Source organism: Raphanus sativus, chromosome 4 (genome assembly GCF_000801105.2).
Source record: "Raphanus sativus cultivar WK10039 chromosome 4, ASM80110v3, whole genome shotgun sequence".
In the NCBI taxonomy this organism is placed as follows: Eukaryota; Viridiplantae; Streptophyta; class Magnoliopsida; order Brassicales; family Brassicaceae; genus Raphanus; species Raphanus sativus.
The window spans coordinates 501,807-511,846 of NC_079514.1; the positions used below are offsets into that span (position 1 = coordinate 501,807).

Consider the following 10,040-nt stretch of genomic DNA (forward strand, 5'->3'; position numbering starts at 1 on the left):
TACTATTAAAACCGCACTTGTGTTCAAATTTATATATATTTATATATTAGTATATGTTTAATGAACATCAACATGTCGTGACTAGGATCTGACACTTTTAAGTATTATAATATTAATAAATCTTCAATTAATATAGTTTATTTCCCGTAATAAAATAACCTCGCTGACATCTAGAATGATATTTTTAAATGTTTGAAAGGTTCACATTTCACAGTATTATTTCCAAACAAATGGGCGAGAGTTAATTAGTATATATTAGCAATCAAGGATCTTCAGCGTATCGTCCACAATGAAACATATAACCAAACTTCGTATGTTATTTCACATTAAACCCTTGATCATATATTAATTGCATGTTTCTATTGATGTTATGAGAAATCTTACATCTCTGCAAAAATAAATAAAACTTAAGAATATTAGCAAGATGCACAATAAAAACATGTCATTGATAAAGTGAAAAGTCGAACTTTTAAGATGATTAATCTGAGAAAGATAGTGTGTGAATACTTATTTTAATAACAAAAAAAGAAACACATGTGTACCTTTTCTAAATACGTCGTCGCCAACCACTATTAGACTAAACAACTATATATAATAAATATACTGATTGATAGTAATTTTAGCTTTATTTATTTCCTTTTATTTATTTTAAAAATACTTGGATATAATGTTTTCTAATGTTTAGACATAAAGGAAAAGAAATTTGCAAACAAATAAGAAAAGTAAAAATAGGATAGATTTAATAAATGAGTGATTTAGAAAAGGTCATCCTACGTGGATATGAATCAGCAAGTACTTATCTCTTCTCAATATGAAACTGGATCAGCCGCGTGGGACCCAATTAAGACGTGTTAAACAGTTCACACTTGCGAGTTTCCACCATTTATTATTAAATATTTTTAATTATCCGACCAAAGGAAGGATATAAATTGGTCTTTGACATTACATCTCCATCTCTCTCCGTTTCCTCTGTCTAATTATCACAGCTCGTTTTTTTGCGATAGATAACGTTCCTTTCAAAGACATGGAGAACATCAACGTTTATTCACCGGAATGTTCACCGGAAAACGTCTCACCACCACCACCACCTCCTCCGGTAAAATCAAACTCCGGTACGAAGTTGAAGAAGTCAACGGTACAAAAATGCGGTAGCTTCGCTTCTAAAGCTACAAGAGATGCATGGGATCGTATGTTCGACGAAGCTCATGGAGCTGATGTCTTGATCCACACGGATAATAATGGCTTGATCTACGCGCATTCCAACGTCATCGTAAGTTCTCTAAAAATGTTTTTAAATCTTAAAATTTGACACACTTTTAATATTGAATATTTTTATCTAATAAAGCATATGATTTAATCTATTAATCAGGGAATGGCCTCAGATGTAATAAGAGGATTGATGAAGCAAGACAAGAGAAAACCTCATCGCAAATCAATCTCAATACTCGGCGTTCCTCACGATGCTGTTCGCGTTTTCATTCGATTTTTATACTCTTCTTGGTACTTTATCTTAATTCCTTATTAATCAGTAAAATATATTTAAAAAAAAAAACATTTTTGTTATGACAAATAATTAACTGAACACTTGTTCTGTTTCTTTGCAGCTACGAGAAACAAGACATGGAAGACTTGGCGATACATCTTCTTGTACTATCACACGTCTACGTGGTTCCGCATCTGAAACGAGTATGCGAGTCACACTTCGAAAACACTCTGCTCAACAAAGAGAATGTGATCGATGTGTTTCAGCTAGCTCTTCTCTGCGACGCTCCTCGTCTCGCTCTTCTCTGCCACAGAATGATACTAAATAGCTTCGAAGAAGTTTCTACTTCCGAAGGATGGCAAGCCATGAAACAAAGCCACCCTAGTCTCCAGAAAGAGCTCTTACGCTCTGTCTCCTACGAGCTTGATGTAAAGAAGCAAAGAAGCAGGAAACAGAAAGAGATTCAGACATACACTCAGCTGTACGATGCAATGGAAGCTTTTGTCCACATATGTAGAGACGGATGCAGAGAGATCGGTCCAACAAAGGTCGAAAACCCTCACGTCTCTTGCGGGTTTCAAGCGTGCGACGGTCTGGAGAAGCTGTTGAAACATATGGCCGGATGCAAGCTGAGATCAATCCCTGGTGGTTGCAGCCGTTGCAAGAGAATGTGGCAGCTTCTTGAGCTTCACTCGCGTATCTGCGTCGACTCGGAGCAGTGCAGAGTCCCTCTCTGCGGTGACTTCAAGGAGAGGATGAAGAAACAGAGCAGGAAAGATGAGAAACGATGGAAACTTTTGGTGAAGAATGTTTTGAGCACCAAGAGAATTGGAGGGTCTCCATACTTTTTGCAGGCTATTGATGTTACTCTATGACATTATTATTATTTCATTTCATTTCATATCAGAATTAGAGATTGCATATACATGTATAGAGTACAGATTCTTTATTAATAGATAAATAGATTCAAAATTCAGTGTTCTAATTAATACTAAGGCCACAAAGGTTACACAAGCATGTGTACAACTCCTTAGCTTGTTACTTATTCTCTCAATCCCTCACCTTCTAGACGTCTGCTCACTTGGAGACCTGAACCGTTTCTTGCTGGGCCTTACTCTTCCTCCTGCTGTATTGGTATATGATGGGTGGGCGTTGTTGGGCCTCAACTGTAACAACAGAAGATTCAACTGTTTCTTTTCCTTGCAACAGATTCTGAGTTTTCTTCATTTCCTGCCAAAAAAAAACAAGCTCGTTTAGTAAGCCCTCGAAACTCCGCTGGATTGGATCAGAGCATACCTTCAAGTTTTTACGATGAGTAACCATTAGCTCACAGAGTTTATGCATCATCATCTCTTCTTCCACCTGCCAAAAAAACATCCGATCTCCAGACGCTAACTTGATGACAAACAAGTTTATTTTGATCATATAATACCATGAGTTTTTGGAGTTCATGTGACATGGTCATCTGAGTTTCCTTGAGTAATTCATTCTGCTTCTCCAAATGCCTATTAGACAGCCAACAGTATATTAATTTGAAGTTATGCATATTACAGGTAAACGAAGAATCAATGAAATCATAATGAGAATTACTTCATCAAATCACCGGTATGTTGAGGGTCCATCGTCACAAAATGATTGAGCTTTCTTGCAAAATGAGAAGGCTGTTTAAGAGCTATACAATCCGACTGTGTTAAAACAGGATTCAGACAAACACTAATCAGACAATAACTTTAAAAAAGAGACTTCTTTGCTACCACAAAAAGAGAAAGAATCACAAAGGACGGAAGAGAGGAGAAAGATTAAAGAGAGAGAGAGACAAGGAAAAATCCAAAACTGTTAAAGAACAAGAAGGACAAGACACAGAAGCTTTTCTGTTTCGGTAATTAAAAAGAGAAAAAAAAAAGGAAACAGCCACTGAGTTAGACAATTCATCGAGCACTTGGTGCGCAAACAATCTTCAATCACAATCCACAGAAGAAAAAAAAAACACTAAGCATCTTATAGCAATCCAACAACGTCGTCAAGGACAACGAATCTGCAAAGCAAATTTTGGATCGTTAAAAATCTTACGTCGTCAAGGACGGGATCGATGTTGATTGGAGAACAATCGCTGTTGATGAGAGCGAAATCACCCGAAGAAGATCAAATCCGTAAGATTTCACTTTTTTTCTTTTCTGATTTCTCGATTTTGTTAGTTACCGCCACGAACCAGAACCCTCTGACGCAGCCAGAAGATTCCTACTAAAAGCTTAGTAGTTATTATTTAAAATTATTAGAGAGAGTTAAAATAGAATATTTTAAGGAAAAAAACGTCAATTATTTAGATGAGATTTTTGATTAATGTGATTATTGGTAGAAGAAAAATTAAATACATATAAACTTTTAAGGTATTAGTTTAGATTAAAACAAATGCTTGATAGTGTGTACATTCATATAACTCTAAGAGTCTTTATCAGCTATCGAAAATGATTTAAGCAAAAAAAGAGGACTATTGAAAATGATTTAATAGATTTCCATGGTTATGATCACTTTGATCGTAACTAAAAAGAAAACAAACATTTAACACGAAATAATAGACCACAAAACTGAGTATAGTTAGTTGGGGAAAGGAGGAGATAAAATCTGGTTGAACAAGAGAAAAAGAGAGATGCATGGACCACGTTTTGGTGGTTCCCATAATCACACGAGTACTCAACTCCTCCGTATTATAATTAGGTTACATGTAGCTTTCGACTTTCATATCGATTCAACGTTCAATACTTCGGTAAAGTCTTTTTTTTTTTGTAATATTTTGTTGGTTCTGATCATTTCGTTGTAAAACTGTATAAAGAATCGATACATCTAACGCATTAATGTGATCTCGGGATACACACATTATGTATCGCTTTACTAAAGTGGTGATGGAGATATCCTCAAAAAGAAAGTTACATTTTCCATATATTCATGGTTTGAATATTGTTTGGAAGGTATGTCCAAAGCCTTTAACCTAGGCTTTGCATTCTGTAAAATTAAGTTAGTTTCGTATCGATTATTTTTTTCTCAAGTTTAACAAATTGAAATGCACAAAAGTGAAACTAGACTTGAGAGAATCATCATTAACCTTTCTTCCTAATGGTGTTTTATTTATTTATTTTGTTTTATTTATTTGTTTTGTGCTTTTCGAAATTTATGCCATTTCCTTCGCAATCACAATCTTAATTAGTCCATGTGCTCTGCTATAATCACACGAATGTTTTTAAGAAAACGTCTTAAATTTTAAATCAACAAAACCAGTGACGATTTCATTTTATAGGCTCGATATCAAAATTTGATCAAATGGTTTGCAGCTTGGCACACAGAATTAACCTGCCTCTATGCCATCTCAATCATTTTGAGATCCACTTACATATGATTGTGGATGTTATATTCAGACAGTGTATCCCCTTTATAATATTTCAGATCAAAATAATAACATGATGTATTTTTTGTCTAGAAAAAAGCAATGTACAAACAAGAAGTAATAATATGAAGACATGCCTAAGTTCGGTAGGAATGATTGGTTGGAAAACCTGAATTTAACTCTGATAAGTTTTGGTCTTAGGTAACACTCTAAAACACTTAGATGTCGAGCTCATGACGTCGGAACTTTTACTCACTAAAATCAAAAGTAGATGCTATAGTATGATCAAGGATAACACAAAAACAATAAAGAAATCGAAGAGAGAAATCTATTGGATAGCGTGAACCGATTCGTGAGATGTATAAAACCATGTGAAAGCTGAAACAGCAATGAATCGACTTCTAGCTGATTATAAGCTAACATGCATTGGATTCTTACTGGCTGCCACATGCATTGTACCATTTATCATATAATTATCTTATACTCTGAGGCTTTGAAGATCTACAACATTAATTTTGAAGGCGTAATAAATCTGATCAATAAGATTTTTTTCCTGCAACAGAATCTTAAAGTTGAAGTCATAACTTTGATAATTAACCCAAAAGAATCTTTAGGTCCAAATAGGTTTTGATTTTTTTTTTATATATTCCCTCAATTCTCCAGAGAATGATATTTAAAAAAAAATTATGCATATTATAGTAAATATAATTAAATTTATTATTTAGTTTTACTTTATATTTTCAGTAAACTATCAACTAATAACATTTAATCAATTCAAATATTCTAAAAAATCAATTCAAATTCTCAATTATTATTTTAAATTATATAAAGATGTCTTATAATATTTAAAAAATATTTTAATGCTAGGATTTGATAGGAAAGATTTCTAATGCTTCCACTATTTTTTATTTATTTTGTACATACGATAAAACAATATGCATTTAAAATAAAAATAAAAAAGAAGAAATTAATAAAAAAAGTAAAAAGAAAGAAAAGTAAGAGAGATAGTGAAAAGGAAAGAAGAAAACATATCCTGAAAAGAAGGTAAGTTTGTCTGAAGAGAAGGGGGCACTCAAGTAAGTGGCTTTTGTCAGATTTCGCGTGCATTTGTACAGAAAAAAGCAGCTTTGCCTCTTTTTCCTTCTCCTTCTTCTCCTTCTTCTCACTTTCAATTTTTTTTTTTCAATTTGCTCCTTTCATTTTCTCTTTAATTTCCTCATTTTCAGAGAAAAAGCATCGTTTTTTATATAACAAACGAAAGGTCACTGTTTGATTGCTTAAGAAGAATCTTTTTTTATTCATAAACCTCATCTGGGTCGGTCCTTAACTCCAAGAAACTTATATAACAATAGATTTTCCCGGTGGTGGCTCATGGTTTAAGAGAGAGAGATTCTTCAAACAACCGAAGCTGCTTTCTCAAGAAGAAAGGTAATTATAGTTTCTATTGATGTCTTTGCAACTGAGGATCTAAGAGTTTAAAAGAATCAGAATCAATTCTTGATTTTTTATTTTTTTTTTCAAAAAAGAACTATTTATTTTATAAACGATTTCTGCCACTAACGTTTTTTGTTAGATTCTTTTGAGAAAACATCCCAAAAAAAGATTTGATTCATCTTGTCTATTGAATAAGTAGCAATCTTCAAACTTTCTCTGTTTTTTTCTTTGTTGGTTCTTGCAGGTTTACTACGCTTTTGCCATCGTCCATCAACCCCCACAACAACAAAAATATTCAAGCTTTGGATTCGTTTTTTGTTTATTTTCACAACTAGAATAAAATAAAAAGAGATAAAAAGGGTTTCACGTGTTTCTGTGTTTGTGAATGTGTGAAGCACTTAGAAAAGAGTGAAGAATTTGATTATTTTAAAACTAGTTTCTCTCTGTGTGTGTGTCAGTAAATTCGAGGCTTGAGTGGGTACTTTGTGCATCTCTAAGTTTTTTTTTTCTCTCCTTTTTCTATGTTCTCTTTGAGATGTGAGACTCCCATTAACAACGTTTCCTTAAGTTGTATGTCACAGACCCTTCTTTTCTTCCAGAGTCTTTGCTTCTCTGTTTCTTGACCAGACACATTTTGAGTCTTTTTAGCTTTCTCTTTGAGATCTTATTCACTGATTCAACACCATGAAGTTCATGAAACTTGGATCCAAACCTGATTCATTTCAATCTGAAGGAGACAATGTTAGGTTTGTGTTCAAAATCCCTCATCCTTATGTTATAGATCTGAAAATGTTATTCTGACAACTATTTACTTTATGGTTCTTTAGGTATGTATCAAGTGACTTAGCAACAGATGTTATTGTAACCATTGGCGATGTCAAGTTCTATCTTCACAAGGTAAAAAAACACTTAAAAAGACTTACCTTATATAGAAAGATTCAATCTAAAAGTGTTATGTCTTGTTTCATTTTTCTAGTTTCCATTGCTGTCTAAGAGCGCGCGCTTACAGAAACTAATAGCAACAACATCATCATCATCAAATGAAGACGACGAGATTCATCAAGAAGAAGACGAGATTGTAATACCAGAGATCCCTGGCGGTCCTGCTTCATTTGAGATCTGTGCTAAGTTCTGTTACGGCATGACCGTCACGCTAAACGCTTACAACGTAGTCGCTGCTCGCTGCGCTGCAGAGTTTCTTGAGATGCACGAAACCATCGAAAAGGGGAATCTCGTTTACAAGATCGAAGTGTTCTTGAACTCGAGCATACTCCAGAGCTGGAAAGACTCCATCATCGTGCTTCAGACCACTAGAGCTCTGTCTCCACACGCTGAAGAACTGAAGCTAACAGGTCGCTGTCTTGATTCCATCGCCTCTAGAGCTTGCATCGATACTTCGAGAGTCGAATGGTCTTATACTTACAGCAAGAAGAAGAATCTTGACAATGGTCTGAGGAGACCACAAGCTGTTCCTAGAGACTGGTGGGTTGAGGATCTTTGTGATCTTCATATAGATTTGTATAAACGAGTGATCGCTACGATAGAATCGAGATGCAAAGTCTCAGCTGATGTTATCGGTGAAGCCCTACACGCTTATGCGACCAAAAGGGTTCCAGGGTTCAGCAAAAGCAGCAGCTCCGCGCAGATTACTGACTATGCTAAATACAGAGCTTTGGTTGGTTCCATCATTGAGCTGATCCCTGAGGAGAAACGTAGCGTTTCTTCCTCTTTCTTGACTAAGTTGCTGCGAGCTTCCATCTTTCTTGGCTGTGATGAAGAAACAGGGCTAAAGAACAGAGTCGGCGAGCGGCTAGATGAGGCTAGCTTGAGTGATGTCATGCTCTATGATGTTGACTTGATGCAGAACTTAGTTGAGGTTTTCTTGAACTCTCGTTCGGGAGATGATGATGTAACCGGGAGAGCATCGGTTGCGAAGCTTGTTGACGGCTATTTAGCTGAGAGATCGAGGGATTCAGAGAAGTTGCCTCTTCAGAAGTTTCTAGCACTCGCGGAGATGGTCTCGAGCTTTCCAAGACAGTCTCATGACGGTGTTTACAGGGCCATCGACATGTTTCTTAAGGTACAAGGAATTGATACTTAACCCTAAGTTCTTGCTCTAGCTCTAACGTGCTAATCAAGTTATTGTTTTTTTTTGTCTAATCAGGAACATCCAGAGATCAGCAAGAGCGAGAAGAAGAGAATTTGCAAGCTAATGGACTGTAGAAAGCTCTCGGTTGAAGCTTGCGCTCACGCTGTTCAGAACGAGAGGTTACCAATGCGTGTGGTGGTGCAAGTGCTCTTCTTTGAACAGGCAAGAGCTAACAACAACAACAACAACGGTTCATCATCGACGGGGAACAGCACGCCAGAGATTGTTCCTGCTTCGAGGTCGACAAATACTGAAGATGAGACCGAGTCTTGGGACGCAGAGGATATAAAGACATTGAGGGGTGAGTTAGCAAGTCTAAGACTCGCAAAGAATCAGCAACAGCAGGAGAATAATAAAGGGAAGCTGGTGAAAGGTGGAGGGTTGGGAGTTTCTAGAGTGTTCTCTAAGCTATGGTCTGGTAAAGAGAGGAGTGGAGAGATGATGAGTAGCTCAGGGACTTCGAGTCCTGGTTCTGTTAATGATGACTCTAAGTCTTCTTCTTCCACAAACAAGAAGCATTAGAAGAAGCATAAGCAAAGATGACTAACCTTTGTGGTTTTGTTCTTCCTTAGTTGGTATGGTGTTTAGGTTGGAAGTGTTCAAAACAGAATGGTTCTTGAAATAATAATAAGATGATAGTATTTTCTTGTTTTTAAATTTTCAACTGTGATTGTTCATTAGTATTTAACAAACTAAAAAGGACCAAAACAAGTTATATTTGCAAGTCTTCCTAAGAGCATCTCTAATGTACACATCTATATTTTTTTTTAAAATAGAAAAACTCTATTATAGAAGTGGATTTGCTCCAACGTATGCCTCTATAATAGAGTTCTTTTATTTATAGAGGAAAATATAGAGATTTGATACTTTTATCTCTAAATATAGAGGCAAAAAGTGAAATTCTTCTATATTTTTTTCTATAAATAGAGAAACTCTATTATAGAAACATACATTGGAGCAAATCTACCTCTATAATAGAGTTTCTCTATTTTAGGGAAAAATATAGAGATATAAATAGAGGTGGATTGGAGATGGTCTAATAACAAATGGTTCCAAAAAATTGTTCACGTCTGACTGTGTTTGAGACGAGACAGTCTCTCGACATTTTAATAAAAACTGGACTACGGCCCAAAGTGGTTATTTCGTATCTCGTGGACTTTTGATAAATTTTACTCATATCAGAACTTTTTTACAATGATTGTATCTGTAGTTTGAGAACTAAAAAGTTTAGGAACAGAGCCCCGTTCACTTGAGAGAAAACATTATCTACTACCAATATTGAACATGATGTATGTTTAGTGTCGTGCAACACTTATGCATAGGTTTTGATCGTGAATAATATAAGCGAACAATATTTATTGGCTTACACACAGGTTTTGCTATTCTACAAAAATAAATATGTACTCTATTATTACATGACTGTAAAAACTAAAAAATGTAAAGTTCTTGTGAATTTTTCTCTCGTCTGGATTTTCTGTTTATATCCTAGTGGATTTGTGGCCCACGTCACGTCTATATATGATGATATATGGATCGTTATTCGTTTATTAAATTCTGGAAAAATATAAAATATAATCCTCAAATTGTTGTTGCAT

General features: G+C 35.2%; 3 protein-coding genes across 9 annotated transcripts; 2 read left to right on the top strand and 1 right to left on the bottom strand.

The window, feature by feature from the left end:
• The first annotated feature begins 940 nt into the window (after positions 1-940).
• Positions 941-2,468, top strand: LOC108848272 (BTB/POZ and TAZ domain-containing protein 5). The gene is made up of 3 exons (XM_018621593.2): positions 941-1,270; positions 1,370-1,500; positions 1,605-2,468. Exons 1-3 carry the CDS (start codon positions 1,025-1,027, stop codon positions 2,356-2,358), a joined length of 1,131 nt encoding a protein of 376 aa, XP_018477095.1. The 5' UTR covers positions 941-1,024; the 3' UTR covers positions 2,359-2,468.
• On the bottom strand, positions 2,445-4,082 carry LOC130511965 (uncharacterized). 7 transcript variants are annotated; one of them, XM_057009937.1, is made up of 5 exons: positions 3,554-4,082; positions 3,074-3,127; positions 2,916-2,988; positions 2,780-2,845; positions 2,445-2,713 (listed from the first exon to the last, which is right to left on the bottom strand). In XM_057009937.1, exons 2-5 carry the CDS (start codon positions 3,103-3,105, stop codon positions 2,561-2,563), a joined length of 324 nt encoding a protein of 107 aa, XP_056865917.1. In that variant the 5' UTR covers positions 3,106-3,127; positions 3,554-4,082; the 3' UTR covers positions 2,445-2,560. The 7 variants fall into 7 exon arrangements, with proteins under 7 accessions (XP_056865917.1, XP_056865916.1, XP_056865915.1 ...); XM_057009936.1 differs by having other exon boundaries at positions 3,074-3,123; positions 3,554-4,081; XM_057009935.1 differs by having other exon boundaries at positions 3,074-3,144; positions 3,554-4,076.
• Positions 4,083-5,943: 1,861 nt separating this feature from the next.
• LOC108854367 (BTB/POZ domain-containing protein NPY5) lies at positions 5,944-9,096 on the top strand. The gene is made up of 5 exons (XM_018627905.2): positions 5,944-6,290; positions 6,541-7,042; positions 7,124-7,193; positions 7,273-8,376; positions 8,461-9,096. The coding sequence occupies exons 2-5, from the start codon at positions 6,981-6,983 to the stop codon at positions 8,965-8,967; spliced, it is 1,743 nt and encodes a 580-aa protein (XP_018483407.2). The 5' UTR covers positions 5,944-6,290; positions 6,541-6,980; the 3' UTR covers positions 8,968-9,096.
• Positions 9,097-10,040: the final 944 nt, after the last annotated feature.